This window comes from Pseudopipra pipra, chromosome 12 (genome assembly GCF_036250125.1).
Source record: "Pseudopipra pipra isolate bDixPip1 chromosome 12, bDixPip1.hap1, whole genome shotgun sequence".
Taxonomy (NCBI): domain Eukaryota; kingdom Metazoa; phylum Chordata; class Aves; order Passeriformes; family Pipridae; genus Pseudopipra; species Pseudopipra pipra.
In genome coordinates, this window is record NC_087560.1 from 5611719 (window position 1) to 5627860 (window position 16142).

Sequence of the window (16142 nt, forward strand, 5' to 3'; positions counted from 1 at the left end):
AGGCGTGCAGACCTCTGGAAGATAACTGGGAACCTGCAGTCATCACTGGTGGGGCTGCAAGTGCCAGTCTGACAGTGGCTTTGTGCCAGCTGAAGGCCTTAGTGAAGCTCATGTGCCATTTCTCAAATAAGATTGCATTTGAGACTAAAGCCTGTCCTTCTTCCAGTTCTTCCTTCGCTACTGCCTTGTCCAGAGGGGTAGGGCCAACACCTTGCTCCCCTCAACCCCTCCAGAGAACCCCCCTTCTAAAGGGGCTATCCTGGACTCACCACCCCCAGACTGATGCAGCTGAGAGTCAGGATGAGTCACTCTTGTTAGCACAGGTAACACACAGCAGAGTTTGCACCCTGGATGTTGCTGCAGATAATTGAGAGGAGTTTGGTACTTAAATATAGAAGTGTTTGTTCTTGGGACTTGCAAAGCTGAAGCTTGTTGTGCAGAATTTGACCTGAATATGTTGGCTTTTAAATCTCTCTGGGACTGATAAATGTTAAAATCTGCTGTACTTCAGTGTTCTGATCTTTTTAAAACAGTCGTGGTTGTGGCAGCCTGCTTAGTGAATGACCCTGGACATTTCTAATTCTGAAGCCCATTTTAGCTGTCTTTTCTTATTTATATATTTACCTTGAGCATCTGTTCTCCCTTCCTAGAAACACACAGGAGTGAATTCCCTGCCTCAGTGAGCCTTGTTGTCAGCCAGGCCCTGCTCTTGGTGCTGGTGGAGGACCTGTGCTCCCTGGTGTTAATGCAATAAGCTTCTCTCTCTTCCTAGTTCTGCTGCTGTTTCCATTTTTCAGGGCAAGTGACTTACCATCTTGGTGACAGAACCAAGAATAGACCTCAGGTGTCCTGACTCTAATTCTGTGGTTCAGCTGTGGGATCATGCTGCCTTTTTTATTCCCCTGCCCCCTTCTTAGCAAGCCAGAAATAGCTGCCTGAATATCCTCAGTTCTTCTTCGCCCCAAATGAAGAATCTGTGAGGGCAGAGGTTCCTCTTTTGTAGTTCAGAAACAAAAGGGAGGCTGTGCTGTAGTTCTTATTTAGATGGTGATTGCTGCTGGTTTGATCACTTCTGCAGTTTTGGGAGCTGCTTTTCTAGTAGTGAGCTGGTAGTTGGTTTGAGATGATTGAGACTTCTGTGGTGATACAGCCCAGAGAGGACTGCGTGCCTTGGACTTGGGTTGGCTCCTGTTACGACAGCAGTGACTGCTTTTTTCAATGGATAATGGGAACAAAATCAAATTGTGAGGATTTAAGGTGGGCAGGACCTCTGGAGGTATCCAGTGTGCTGCTCAGGTGAGCTCCAAGGGCCAAGGACAGAGTTCCCCTCCACCACTGGCCTTGTCCTGCGGCTGCTCCACTTAAGAGGAAGAAATTCTTGTGCCACTGCTCTTGCTGCAGCTTCTTCAGTTTCTTTGTGCCCCTGTAAGAGTTTGGTGGTCTGTAAATGGAAGGGGGAATCCAGTGTCTGCCTTCCCTGTGCCAGGCAAAGCCCGTTCCTGTGCTGTGTGGTGCAGCCCCACAGCTGGCTGTGGCTCAGTCGGTGGCCCTGTGGCCCCAGTTGTGCTGGCTCCTCACAGGCAGCTCCAGGTCCCACGGCTGCAGGTGAGGAGTGCTAAAACTTTGCTTAGGATTAGGCTGGAGTATTGATCACCCCCTCCCTGCCTGTAGCTTTGAGCTGCTGACAGAGGGGGAGATCTCACCCTGGCAGCTTGTCTGGCTGTGTCACTGCCTGACTTAGTAGAGCTGTAGGAGGAGGTTGAGGTGCCCATTTGCCTTTCAGACATGCAAATGTTTCTCTTGCCATGGAGTTGCTCAGTGTCTGTAGGAGGTGCTGCTTTTTGGCTGACTAAAACATTCAGCTGCTCCCACCCCACCGGGGCAGAGCTTGACTGGGTGGTAAAAACTGCAGACGAGCTGTTTTTTTGGAATTGCAGCAGGCTATTGTTTAGGACATCAGCTTTTTTTTTTTTTTTTCCTTTACAAGCTTATTTGATGCATGACAAAAGAAACTGCACTGTGTTCAGTCTCCAGGGCCTTGGTCATGCTGCTTCCCTGCCCTGTTGCACTGCCCCAAAGTGTACATGGCTCTGCAGCCTCTGGGCCTCAGGTGTCACCTGGTCAGAGCAGCAGCATGGTGGCACTGAAATCTGGCTCTTCTGCCTTAGTTCTCTTGGTAAGAGCTTTCCTGTTATTTCTGCAAGAGCATCCAAGCAGAAGGGTGGATTTCCAGCCTTAGTAGTTGGTGGATGCAGGGGAAGTCTTAAGTTTACCATCCTTTCTGTGCTGAGTAGTCTCCCAGCAGATAAACTTCTGGAATCTCCTCTCTGGAGGTTGCAGTGTGGCTCTGTCTAACCTTGCTGGGGGTGCCAGCCAGCGGAAGTGACCCTCTGAAGGCCTTGACATCATGGACCTGCTCAGACAAGTCCTGAACTCTTATAAATAGGCTTTTTCCAGCCCTGCAGTGAGCTTTGAGAGGCTGTAACATGTCTTCAGAGCACGACTTCAAAGAGTACATGTGTGTGTGTGCTCCCCTCACACTCGGGGCTGTGCCAAGCGTGGAACGGAACCGCCTGCGCTCGGAGCCTGCAGGTGCCAGACGGTGCTGGCAGCATAAGAACTGGGGCCTGGCACCCTGCTCCTGCAACAGGATTGCTGTTTCCAGCCAGAGGGGAGCTCCCACTGATGTTCTGAGTGTGGGGAGTGAACTTGAACAGAAGGACCTGGACAGCTGTCAGGCGAGGGGGATTTTTGCTCTGGGAAAGATGCAGTTGCTACATAATTTGACTAAAACCAAACAGTGTCAGCACTGATCTCCTGTTAGCTTGTTCTGCTGGGTGGTCTCCCCAGAGCCAAGCGGGAGCACTTGTTGAGAGGTCAGTGTGGTGGTGGTGGCAGAGCTTCTGGTCAGCTCTGATTGTCAGGAGTAAATTCAGTGGATGCTCCGTGTGGTACTTAGTGCCATGGGCTAATTGACAAGAAGAGCTGTGTGCTCCAGGGTCCTGGGCATGTGCTGGGAGTCTTAACTGGCAGGAGGAAAAATAAAAGCTGTTCTGAAGCTGTTTGGTTTGGGCATTGGGCATCTTGCTGTTTTTTAGGCCACCTTTCCCAAGGTGTGCTGTGAACTGCAGCTTGTGCTGATGGAGTGATCTGCTTGAGACTGGGTAAATTCACTTTAAAAGTGGTAGTTCAGTGGTTGGTAACTGGACTTTAAGGATAATTTGGGGTCTGTGGGCAGAGTTGGCCTCAAGAGTTAAAACCAGTGCCCTGTGAAACCACTACTGTGGGCTCAGGGTAGCTGCTTATTTCTGTGAAGTGTCTGGTTTGGGTGTGATGGCTCCAAGAGGCTTGTGCTCCCCTCAGTATCTTTTGGAGCCCTGGCATGATGTAGGAATTAAGGTGCATTGCAACAGCCTTGGTCTGACAGCATTTACTGGGAAAAGCTCAGCTAAGGAGGATCAATGGTTTTTAGAATGCTCCTTCTCCAGCGAGAGCCCTACATGCCCATGACCTGGCAGTGCCACGTGGGTGTCAAGGCTGTTCCACAGAACTCTTAAACCTGCCAGTGCTGGGCTTACACGCTCTGAGATGGAGCAGAGTGTGCTGGCTCCAGATCAGTCGTTAAAGCTGCAGCAGTGAGTCAAAAGTCAGCACCGAGTTTCTACTAAGAGCTCCTTTCCTGCTGTCCCCTGCAGAGGAGCATTGGCATGTGCCTCCCTTGCAGAGCTGAGTGGAGGCAGGAAAAGTTCCAGAAGCTCTCCCCACGTGGCTGCTGTGCGAGCTGTGTTGACCCTTCGGTTAAAATTTCCCCTCTAGATGTGAAAAATACTTAGTTCTTTGCACTCACTTTTTTTTTTTCTTAGTCTGTTCCCCTGACGTTTGCTGTTTCACTTTGGGACTTGCAAGGATGTTCTTGACACCAGGAATTGTTGATGCATCCTGCCATGCGCATTGGGAATGGTTATTCCCTTCCATGAGCTGTCTGGTTGGGAGGGGACACGAGGACAAATTCCCAGGGAGAACTGTGGCCACAAGGACTTTTGAGGGCTTTTAGATGGCCAACCTGTGTTGGGCTCTTGTGCCCCATCTGCGAGAAGGGGTTGGGTGGGTTAGAGTAGGGAGTTAGAGCAAGATTCCATCAGGATGGGGGTGAGGAATAAAATCTGGTGGTTTATGCTGGTGTTTCCTAGGCCACCTAACAGGCTGGGTTCAGGGCACTAAGCAAGCATAAAGGAGGAAATGCTGAGCATGGCTCATGGCTTTTCCTCCCAATGTCCCTCTGAGAGGCCGTGGGTACCAGCTGAAGCTGAGTCAGGCCCACTGGGGTGATGTGGGGTCTCCCACGAGCTCAGTGTATCCTGCAGAGCGTGTAACCAAGTGCTGCCTGTGCAGAGCTGTCAAAGCTGCTGGAGTGGATGGAATCCATCTGCATTAACAGCAGAATGTCAGCACTTCCAGGACATGAGGTTAGGAGTGGGGCAGTTGGAGCCAGCAGGATTTTGCCTGGTGGTTAATGTCCAGACAGTGGATCCCTTTAAAGGCCAGTAATCCTGCTACTCCGGTGTGCTCATACTGGCCTTACTGGTTTTGTAGCTGTGGTGAGAGCTGAGCATTCCTGGGAGAAATGTATAAGTGGTGGCAGGGGTAAGGGTGAATAAATGGGGCAGAGCAGCTGGACCCTGTATGCCTCTGGGAGCTCTTGATGAGCTCCCAAACCCTTGCTAGTGCATCCTGAATGGAGCTGTGATCCCTCATCTCCGGTAACCAGGAGATGAGGTGCAGGACAGCATTGCCTGTAGCAATCTGCCTGGTACTTGCTGCTCCAGGTCTCTGGAATGCTGTGCAGCCAGAGTCAGCAAAGGGCTGCTCCCTGCCCGGCGTTCCAAACCCACTGTCCTCGCTGGCTGGGGAGGAGGAGGGCGTCAGTGCGGGAGCGTTTGGGCCATGGGATCAGCTGCTTTGCTTTGCCTCTTGTGCTGTTTAGTGACTAATCAGATTTTGGAGCCTGTCGGACACATTCAGCTGTCTCCCTGGAACAATACGCCGGCTGTATTTTTAAACATGTCACGTGGCTTCAGAGAAGTCGGTGGAGCAGTGTAGTGTGCCTTGCCTGGGCTGGGAGATGCTCTGCCCTGCTCTGAGCCCTGACTAGAAGGGAGCAGCATCCTCCCTGGCTCCAGCTGCCTTCATTCCCTCGCCTCCTGGGGCTCTGCCCAGGTAAGGACTGCTGGGCCAGCTGGGATTTCCCGTGGCTGCGGGGCTGGGTGTGAGCACAGGTGCTGCTGTTGGGGAGAGCCAAGGGCAGGATATCCCTTTCCAGGTGTGGTCATAGGTGAGTGCATAGTCCTGTACTGTAGCCAAAATAGGGGAAATTTGCAGGGATAAGGCTCTGCAAATGTGGGAAGATGCTGTGACTGTCACTCAGGGCTCAGCTGGGTTAAGGGAGATTGTCAAGTAAAGGACCTACCCATACCTGTCTGGGATCTCTGTTGGTGTTGTGAGATTTCTCCCTAAGTATGAGGCTGGAGATGCCAGTTCCACAGCAGGTGTGCCTCTGGATAATGCCGCTTGGGACAGGTACATCCCAGCATCTCGCCTTGGGCACCTCAGCAGGTTTCTCTGGTGCTGACACTGCCTTGTCCTGGTGTCTGACCATAGTGTACTTGAAGCATGATGGCATTTTTACTTTCCTGGACTGGGAGGTGTTTTGGATTATTAATCCTCATCTGCACAGGAGCTGCTGAAAATCAGGATTAAAACCCTGTGGTCCAGCTGGCTGAGATCAGATGGGGCTGGAGGAGCTCAAGTGGATCCCAAACTTGCTTTGCTGAAAACTGAAAGCTTCAGGACAAACTGCCTTGTTTTTCAAGCTCTGAATAATTGAAACCATTTCTGAACGCTTTGCTCTTTCCATTGGGTTTGGGGACACATTCAACTTGCTGAGACTTGCTCCTTTTGAATAGAGCTGACTGGTGTTGTGCCCCTGTGGGATCCTGTGTGGCTGAGCCTGCCCTGTGCTCTCTCCTCCTGGGTGGCAGCTGCCTGGACATCACTGACCAGGACATGACTTTGACCCCTCGGTGGTCTGGTGCTCTGCCTGGGGGACAACTCCATTTGCAGAGAGGAATTTGCCTGGATTCTGCTCAGTGGGAGACACACCTGCTGTGTGAGGGAAGCAGTCTGGCGAGTACCTGTCTGTTGGCTCTCAGGCAGAGGCCTGACCAGACAGGCTTGTTGGGAACACACACCAGGGACGGGGCTTGCTGAGGGCTGCAAAGCCTCTCCGTCAGCAGGTCAGGCTGGCACCTTCCTGGCTGCCCATAACCACCTCCTGGTGGGGCTGATGTGAGGCAGTATCCCACCTCTAAGCTTGGAAATGCCTGCTGGTGTGCTCCTCTCAGCCTGGTGTGTGCCCCCATTGCTGGGGAGCTGCACCCCAGGCTCCCAGCTTGCTCCGGCACAAGCATCAAGAAGTGGCATGGGCTGGTCAGAGAGGCCTGTCCAGAGCACCTCTGAGATCCATATCTAGGTTTCGGGGTTTCTGATTCTCTCCCAGACGAAGTGGGATTTCTGGCTGATCTTGGTTTCAGGGGATTAACCCACTCTCATGTTTGTCAGCCACACCAGGCTGCTGCTGCTGGCTCCGGCAGTGCAGCACCGTGGCACAACTGATGGCAAAGAGCTGTGGAGAGGGTTGGTACCTGCCAGAGGTGCCACCTCCCTGACATGCCACTTGTGGGCTGGCAGGAGCCCGGTGCCTCTGCCAGAAGAGCTGAGAGGAAGGTGGTGTGTTGTGCTGCAGCACTGACAGACACTGTCTCTCTGTTGCAGTTCTCAGCATGCTGAGTAACCCTCTCGGGAATGTCCTGGGGAAGCCCCCACTGAGTTTCCTGCCTCTAGACCCCATTGGTTCAGACCTGTCAGAAAAGTTTTCCACGCCGTCGCTGAGGAACTCCCGGTCCCTCCTGGACTCCCGCTCCAGCAGCCCCTCGGACTCTGACACCAGTGGGTTCAGCTCTGGCTCCGACCACCTCTCAGACTTGATCGTAAGTTTGGGTCTTGTGCCCACTCTGTGGTTCCTGGGATGTTGCTGTGTTTCTGGGGAGCATGGGAGAGCTGTGGGGGGCTGCCAAGGAAGGGAGTGCTGGAGGGAGCTGTCATGCCCACGCTGACACAGCCCAGGGTTTGGGAGAAGGGCTGCTCATGCACTCCCTCAGCACAAGCCAGTAATATCCTCATATTTTTTCTTCTGAATAAATATTTTGGCTGTAGGGCTCTGTGCTTGCAGCCCTAATGGGTTATAGTAGCTCCCAGGGAGGTCTGAGTGCTTGAGCTGGTGTGTGTCAAGGTGGATGTCTGTCCTGATTCCAGCAGGGAGGTTGCTGATGAGCACAGCTACTTCCAGGCTCCAACTTGGACTTCTCAGGAGCTCCTGTCCCTGCCTTTCATTGCCCTTCCTGTTTGCTGACTGCAGTTCCCCATCTCAGGGCTGTTTCTTCTTGAGCAAACTGGGTCTAGCCTGCTCCTATTCCCTAAAGCACAGCTAAATTTGGAAGGCAGGGAGCACGGCAAGCGTCAGTCTCGCTGCCCCAGTCTGTGCTGTGCTCTGTGAGCAGCAGCTCTGGATGCCAGCAGGACAGCCTGGTTCCAGCCAGCTCAGGAGGTGCTGCTGCATGGCCTGGCCTGGCCTTGGCACAGGAGGATAAAGCCAGGAGCTGCTCCTGGCTCTGCCACAGTGTGGTTGTGGCCTTGACGCCTTGGACAAGGGGTTGGGATATATGTGAAGGACACAGCTGACTGGATGCAGGGTTGATTTTGCTGTGATCCACCCTGGAGAATCAGAATCTCCTCTGGGAGTGACTGCAGCACTCCAGGCAGGGATGGTGGCAGGCAGTGCAGGGCACAGGGCTCTGTGCTGGCCTTGTTTGGGAAGGTCAGGTCTCCTGGCATGGCCCTGGTGTGGGCAGCTGCCACAGGGATGGATCTGCAGCACAGCTGGCAGCGTGAGCTGCACAGTGTCTCACATCCCTGCTTCTCCTTCAATCCATGCTTTCCTTCCTTCTGCCCTGGGAGGGGCATGTGAAACCTGTGAGTGGCTGTGGCCAGCAGTGTCCACTTCCTGGTCAGGTGGGCCTGGAGCTGGGCTGGAGGGGTGGGATCCAGCTGGTGCCTTTGCTGCCAGTGAGCCCTGCCCACTGAAGCCATTCCTCCTGGGGTGGCTGGTGCTCCCTGGATGTTACAGTGTCCTTGGGGTTGTGTAGCAGGGGGTAACTCTTGGCTTTGTGGTCTGTGAGGTGCCTCCTGTTTAACAATCCCTGCTATTGATCATGGGCATGGGGGGAATGGCTGCAGGGACAGGCCTTTGCCAGAGAAGTTCTGGTCCTGTGAGGGTGCTGGGGCAGATGGGTGGCTGCTTTCCTGCTTCTGCTAGATGTCAGAGGGTCTCGGGAGATCACTGAGAGCTCCTTCTAGTGCCATGGGTGAGGGGACAGCCCCAGTGTGGTGCCTCACCCCGGCATTATGTGCTCTTACTCTGGAGCTGGATTTCAATGTGGCCTTTCTCTTACAGTCAAGCCTTCGCATCTCCCCACCTCTGCCCTTCCTGCCTCTCGGTGGGGTGTCAAGAGAACCCCTGAAGATGGGAGTGGGATCCCAGCTGGATCAAGATCAAGCTGCCCTGGCTGCAGTAACTTCCTCCCCAGCCAGTGCATCGAAAAGATGGCCTGGAGCATCTGCGTGGCCTTCCTGGGATCTTCTGGACTCTCCGGAAGACCCCTTCAGTATCGAAAGAGAAGCCCGGCTTCATCGGCAAGCAGCAGGTGAGTTGGGGGTGGTCCTGGCAGGCTGCAGGGCCAGGGGATGGTCCCAGACCTCTGGGAGGGCATGGTGGTGTCTGTGCGGGCACCGTGGCTGGGCATGGAGCTTGCGCAAGAGCAGGGCTTTCTCCAGGCACAAGCCTGGCTCTGGCTCCTACTTGCTGAGAGAACAGGCAGGTGTCTGGGCAGCTGCCTGTGTCTGGGCAGCTCTGCTCAGCCTGTAGTTGGGGAATATGGGGGAGACCTATGGGAGAGTGGGAAGGAAGTGATCCTGTACTGAGTGTTACTGGTGTCTGTCCAAGCTGTGAACGAAGCAACCTGCACCTGGAGCGGGCAGCTGCCTCCCCGAAACTACAAGAACCCTGTTTACTCCTGCAAAGTGTTCCTGGGAGGAGTCCCATGGGACATCACAGAAGGTGAGCAGCCCCTGGCCCCACACTGAGGCCTTGGGTGTTGACATGGGGAAGGGTGCAGGATGGAGTCGTTGCGGGGGCACACTGACCTCTTTCCTTCTGCCTGTAGCTGGGCTGATCAACACTTTCCGTGTTTTTGGCTCCCTGAGTGTGGAGTGGCCCGGTAAGGATGGCAAACACCCACGCTGTCCTCCCAAAGGTAATATGCCTAAAGGTAATAGCGACACGGTAGGGTTACTTTTTTCCCATGCTATGTTACAGCACGGATGCTGGGATGGTACGGCTGCATGCTGGTCACTGGATGGTACAGAGCACCCTGGGTAATGTCCCGCCCTCACCTGGGTCTGCACCTGGGCTGCAGAGTCACCCCCAACCCAGTGTCCCCACCCCTCCCTAGCAGGGCTGGACAGAGCTATGGGGTGATGGGAACCTTCTCTGGATTGTTTCTGGAGTTCCACATGGGGCTGTGGCTCCAGATAACAGCTGGTCCCCACTGCCAGCATGTGGTGAGTCCACATGGGCGCCCACAGCACACTGACAGCCTGGGGACCAGGAGCCAGCAATGTCCAGGGCCTGATCCTGTCTGGAGCAGCTGGACTGACATGTTGTATAAGCAGGAGGGAGTTATGGGGTAGGAAGTGGCTGTTTGGTGCCCACTGGCCCTGTTCAGGCACCAGAGCAGTGTGAGGCACAGCGCTGGCACCCATGGAAGTGACTTTAAAATCCTGGACTTACATTTCTGAGCCAGGATATTGTAAATGTGAAGCAGAATCCATTTTTCTGCAGGCCTCATTGTGGCCAGGCTGGTGGTACCCACTTGGCATGTCCAGGTGTGGTTTGTGCATAAGAGACAGTGGCCCCTGGGGATGTGGGCATTTTGCCTCTTGTGCCACGCTGGGTTTGGGCTCTTCCCAGCTTGGCCATACTCTGGATTGTACAAAGAGTCTGCTGAGGACAACAAGAGCTGTCACACAGAAAATTCAGGTGGCATCTGAGGGATTTTGAGGGCGTCTGCAAACTGGGATGATGCCTGCCTTCTCCACCACAGTTCTAACAGCTGTTTCTCTCCCTTCCCCTCCAAAGGATACGTGTACCTGGTGTTTGAGTCGGAGAAGTCGGTGCGTGCGCTGCTCCAGGCGTGCTCCCAGGACCTGCTGAGCCCCGACGGGCTCAGTGAGTACTACTTCAAGATGTCCAGCCGCAGGATGCGCTGCAAAGAGGTGAGCAGAGCCACAGGGGCAGCAGGGGATGTGGATGAGATCCTTGGAGAAAAGGAAAGCAGGGCTGGAACAGCAGCAGCAGGAGTGCTGGCTCCTGGCCAACCTTAACTGGTGTGTTGCTGTGGTGGGGATGTGTCAGGGCCGTGTCTGTGTCCTTCACAACTGCTTGTGTTAAACTGATGTGGAGCTTGTGGGTTGGTGGCAGACCCTGCCTTCAGCTTCAGTTAGCTGGAAAGGAGCACGGGAACAGGGAATTCTACTGCTCCATGCTGCTTCTAGCACACCTTTGCTTCTGGAATCAGACTGGGATCCCTCTGATGCTTTGTCAGGCTGCATGCTGGTCACTGGATGCAAAACTAATGGCTTTCGTGTTCCCCAGGCAGATACTTTAGATCCCAGGTTGTTCCCCAGTGCAGCTTTGTCTGGCTCTGACTTGTGCTCTGGAGGTACTGAGGCTGCTGGAGGCTCCATTTGGCCTTCTAGGAAAGGGGAACCTCAGATCAGGGACCACTGCCTGAGTTAGGGGAGTTACAGGATGGAGATCCAGCTCTTACCTAGACAGGCACAAACTAACTTGCTCCAGACAGCTCTCCAGGTGTCTGGCGATTGGCAGTGCTTCTGTGCTTGGTGATTTAGCTTTGCCAGAAGCTTTTCCTCTCTGGACCCCTCCATTAACTGCTGAGCAGATGGGAGCTCCTGTTGGAGTTGGCAGTGGGTGGGTTGTTCCAGTGATCCCCTCCAGCAACAGGCTCCTGTGCTGGGAGGCATCCGACTGGGCCATAAACATTTGGTGCAGGTATGTGGATTGTCTCTTGGCTGCCAGCCTCAAGGGACTGGTGGCTTAGACTCCAGTTTGGCTGGAAGCAGGAGTTGGTTTTGTTCCCTTGTGGACTCTCCAGAGGTATTTGGAGCTCCAGAGCTGGGACGCCCTAGATGTGGACCCTGAGCAGCAACAACAAGTGACACTTGCTGCTCAGGAGTGTGGTCTGAGGGTCTGGGATGGCTCCTGTGAGCTGAGGACACAGCGTGTGGCTCTGCAGGCCGTGGCTGACCTGCCCTGTGTGTGTGTGGTTCCAGGTGCAGGTGATCCCGTGGGTCCTGGCCGACAGCAACTTCGTGCGCAGCCCATCACAGCGGCTCGACCCCAGCAAGACGGTGTTCGTGGGGGCCCTGCATGGGATGCTCAACGCAGAGGCCCTGGCAGCCGTCATGTATGACCTGTTTGGAGGGGTGGTCTACGCTGGCATCGACACGGACAAGCACAAGTATCCCATTGGTAAGTGACAGTCCCGCCAGCATCATGCTCTGAGCAGGCTGCAGTGGTGCCCTTGGCTTGTCCCTCAATTGGAAGACTGCCCAGGTGCCAGGCTCTGGGAGCAGATGTCTGTTCAACCTCTTCCACAGTCTGTGCTCCTCACCTCCTGGCCATGGGGAGACAACACCAACCTTGGAGAGGGCTGTCAGAGTTGATGTGCCTGGGAACTGGAAGATCCTAGGTTATTCCAGAGCAGCTTGAGGGTTTTAATACCTCTTTAGGCATTAGTGAAGGGTTTCCTGTCCTTGTTTGGTGCTGTTAGTGGTTGTTGGATGCTGCTGCAGCTGCTCTTCCATTCCTGGAGCTGGGACAGCTGTGGGTCTTACCCACACTTTGGGCTCTTGTCACTGGAGCTGAAACATGACATGTCATGACACATGTCCCCTGTTTATGTCCCTGATGGCCTCACGGGCCAGGGGACACCACTGAGGTGACTGGTCTGTGTGGGAAAAGCCCTATAGCATGTGCCTGAGGACCAGCTTTCCAGGCTCAGGCTGCAGCATGTCACAAAGTTGAGGAGAGACTCTGAATCTCCTGGTGTTGCCAGGCAGGAACATCATCAGAGCTTGGTAGTGCAGAGCTGTCACTGCTTATCACTGTTCTTGGAGAGTGGTCAGGCTTTTCTGGGCAAGTCTTGCATTTAGAACTTGCCCATGGTGCTGAGAAGCCCTTGAAGTGTCTTTAGGGGGACAGTCCCAAGGGGGTGGGAATGGCAGAATGAATGACTGTTAAAGCAAATTCTGTGAGGCCATAGATGAAGTATCACAGAACCTCCCTGTGCAGGCCCTGTGTGAGGTCCTAGGGCATCACCCCAACCTCTTGTGGTTCATGCGGAGCCCGTGTTGCTCCAAGTAGGCAAGAACCCTCTCCCAACAGCTCAGTGGCACTTCCACCCTTGAAGCTGTCCTAAAGTCACAGCAGTCTGCACTCAGTTCTGGTAGTTAACTAAGCTTTGCCCTGATTGTTTGTGCTGATTGAGGCATCTCTTATAACTCCAGACTGGATCCAGGCCCTCCCACCTGTGTTCTGTTCCATGCTCTGGGAGAGGAATGATGGGTTTGGGTGACACTTGGTGCTGTGGTTGAACTGGAGGAATCTGCTGCTGTGTCAGTCCTGGAACAGCTGGCACTCCCCTTAGGCCCCGAACAGGAACTGGGAGGAAAGCATGGATGTGTTTTTCCAGAGCTAAACAGAACTTAGCTGAAAGCAAGTGGCGCAGGATTGCTGCTGACTGGCAATGAGGCTGCAAAACATAAGGCTCTGGGGTGAGGGGGAGGCTGCAAAGAAAAGCTGCTGAGCTGTCTCAGCAGTGGCATATCCCAGGCGCAGGTGTGGAGCCGCTGCTTTGCTGCCCTTGGCAGGGCTGTGCCAGCCTCCCTCCAGCTGCTGCTCCTCCTGGGAGTGTGGGGCCTGGGCAAGGGGGCAGGCAGAGCCCCCAGGCCCTGGAGACCATCTCCTTGCCAAAGCTGAGCTGTGCTGGGGAAGGAGTGGTGCTGGCAGTGGCTCCCCCTCAGCCCCCACTGGTTCACTTGTGATCTGGCTCATTCCAGGGTCAGGACGTGTCACCTTCAACAACCAGCGCAGTTACCTGAAGGCTGTGACCGCTGCATTTGTGGAGATCAAAACCACCAAGTTTACTAAGAAGGTGAGTGGGGCTGGTGGGGCAGCCCAGGGAGGGGGATCTGTGTTGTGGCTGGTGCTGCTGGGGGCACCACAGCCCACGGGCAGAGGGGAAGTGGGGAGCTGACAGCCCAAGGGGTGCTGGGGATGGATGTGGGGTACCCAAGGAGTGAACAGTCGCCTCAGCACTGCTCTGTGCCCACTGCCTGGTTCCTCCTGCAGGTCCAGATTGACCCTTACCTGGAGGACTCCATGTGCCAAGTCTGCAGCTCCCAGCCCGGCCCATTCTTCTGCAGAGACCAGGTAAGGCTGGTTCTCTTGTGCCAGGAGCAGTGGGTTTGTGTTGGTGTCCAGGGATGCCTCTTGTCCCTTCCTGAGTGGGCAGGATGGGGTGCCCAGCTGGGAGTGAGCCCTTGTTCTGGAGGAGGGGCAGCTCTGGTGCTCACCAGGAAGCGCAGGCAGCTTTTCCCCTGCCTCAGTTTGGGAGTGGTATGATTCTGCTGGTGATGTGCCGGTGTATCAGGGCCTACTGTGGGATGGGCTAGTGCCCCTGAGGGAGGGAGGGGAAGGAGGGGAGGCTGCTGCTCTGCAAGCTGTGACAAGCTGGAGTCAGAGTGTGTCACCCTGAGGTCACTCGTGGGGCTGCCCAAGGCACAGGGGGCTCTGGCTGACCTCCCCTCTCTGCAGGCAGAGGAGCTTGGCCAGGGTCTGGTGGCTTCCCACGCAGTCAGAGTGGGAGATGAGCAGCAGCAGGCTCTGCTCCAGGGGCAGAGATGCAGGGGAGTTGGGGCAGAGCCTGGATGCTGCACCAGTACCCAGGCCCTGACTTTCAAACTGTTCAGAAGATGGAGGCTGGGCACATCATGCCATCACTGGCATTCCCTCCCTCCCATCCACGGATCCACCGTGCTGGCGGGGGCTGCTACACGGGGCAGGGAGGGAGGGGAGAAACTGCTTTGCTTCTGGCAACCCTTTGCTGCTGGAAAGCCCACAGTGTTGCTGCTCTGCTCTGCCCACAGATCTGCTTCAAGTACTTCTGCCGCTCCTGCTGGCACTGGCAGCACTCCATGGAGGTCCTGCGCCACCACCGCCCGCTGATGCGCAACCAGAAGAACAGGGACTCCTCCAGCTAAAGGGCGCCGGGGCTGCCGCAGGCGCAGGGGAGTCCCTTGGAGAACCTGCCGAGTGGGGAGCAGGGAAGCGCCTGCCGGAGCCAGGCCCGGCTGGGAACGTTCTTCCTGAGGACTGACGGGGAAAAAAAAAAAACAACAAATCTTACATTCATGTTTGCACTTGCTGGTCTTTTTGTTTCTGCACTAATGCACAGTGAGTTTTGTTGGGGTTTGTTTGGGGGTGTTTTGAGTGGGGGGGAGCGCCCCTCAAGCCATTCTGCAGTTCCCAGACTTTGGTTCCTGGTTTGCTGACGAGAAGCAAAAATTGAAAATGAAGAAAACCCAACCAACCAAGGGCCACGTGTCGCGGGGGTGTCGCCGCAGGCGCCTCCGCCTCCGTTTTTTTATTTTTTAAAGGCGCTTTTTTACATTCCTTGCAATACTGGTGGAGAGAGCGCAGGTCTCATTGGTCATTGTTTTGCCGTTGCCATACAGTGCCTTTCCATTCATTTACCCCCACCTGGACGGCGTGACCTGGGTGTTCAGCTGGCGTTTTTTACTGTAACAACAAAGGAGACTTTGCTCTTCATTTAAACCAAATCATATTTCATATTTTACGCTCGAGGGTTTTTACGAGTTCCTTTTTACACTCTTAAAAACAGTTTTTAAGTCGTTTGAAACGAGAGATTTTTTTCTTTCCTGGCAGCTTTTAACATTATTGCAATTTGTGTCTGGGGGCTGCTGGCGGGACGTTGTAAATCAAGGGGTTTGCAACGGGACAGGCCGGGCTTTGTTTTTGTTTTTGGATTTGAAACTGGATGGGATGATGATCTCTGAGCTGCTGTATATAGTTTTAAAATAGTTTGTTGCACTTTTTTAAGTTGCACTTACGGGGGGTTGATAGAGGTTTTTAATCACACAAAGTCACAGGACTTAAACCTTTTCTTTTTGTAACAAGCTAAAAAAGGGCTGCGTTTCGGTGGACGATTAAGGTTCCTGGGAGCCCTTTCTCTTAGAGGGGACAAGTAATTTTCCATTCCTTCCCGAGATGTTTGGAGTAACAGTGCAGTCGACTGAAATGCTGCTGCTGGGATTTGAGACCTTTAATTATGCCGATTATTATTTTTTTTGTTACTTCCCCCTCTATCGGAAGCTGTGTGCCAAAGAACCAGTGTCATAATTTCTCCCTCTTTATTATGATGATTTTTTTTTTCTTTCCTGCTGAGCTGATGTTGCATTGTTGCATATCCCAGCTGCTCTTTGTGGGGTTTTGTGAAGCTGTTTGTGAAGTCTCTACCTCATTGTAGTATATGCAGGCAAGACTGCACTCTCCTACAGACGCGTGGAGTAAGCTGTGGTGTAGTTTTTGGCACATAATAAACACGTTGCAGCAGAAAAAAAGCCCTTTCTTGTGCTCTCTACTGCGGGGGTGGGGAGGGGGGTGTCTCTAAACTTGGGGGGGCTTGTGGTGTCTCTTCCAGAGGTAGGGGGGGAGGGGTATGGATGGAGTTATGGATACTGTCGGTGACTTGGTGGGAGGGAGCTCTCTCTGCTGGGAGGTGCGTTTTTAGATCCCACTTACCAGAGGTGTTCGTGGGACCCCTGAGCTCTAGCTGGAGCTCCTCTAATTGCAGCAGCAAGTTAAT

At 54.1% G+C, this 16142-nt stretch overlaps 1 protein-coding gene across 8 annotated transcripts in view; it reads left to right on the forward strand.

Annotated features, from left to right (window-relative positions):
- The window catches only part of CPEB1 (cytoplasmic polyadenylation element binding protein 1), a 39033-nt gene extending 23144 nt beyond the window's left edge, over positions 1 to 15889 (forward strand). For 6 of the 8 annotated variants that reach the window (XM_064668630.1, XM_064668632.1, XM_064668634.1 and 3 more), the window contains 9 exons: positions 6832 to 7046; positions 8570 to 8819; positions 9119 to 9232; positions 9339 to 9443; positions 10313 to 10449; positions 11527 to 11725; positions 13315 to 13409; positions 13607 to 13687; positions 14404 to 15889. In XM_064668630.1, the coding sequence (XP_064524700.1) occupies positions 6832 to 7046; positions 8570 to 8819; positions 9119 to 9232; positions 9339 to 9443; positions 10313 to 10449; positions 11527 to 11725; positions 13315 to 13409; positions 13607 to 13687; positions 14404 to 14517 (1310 nt within the window). In that variant the 3' untranslated portion in view covers positions 14518 to 15889. The remainder of the gene's footprint in view (positions 1 to 6831; positions 7047 to 8569; positions 8820 to 9118; positions 9233 to 9338; positions 9444 to 10312; positions 10450 to 11526; positions 11726 to 13314; positions 13410 to 13606; positions 13688 to 14403) is intronic. The other 2 variants (XM_064668633.1, XM_064668631.1) reach the window with 2 other exon arrangements.
- Positions 15890 to 16142: the final 253 nt, after the last annotated feature.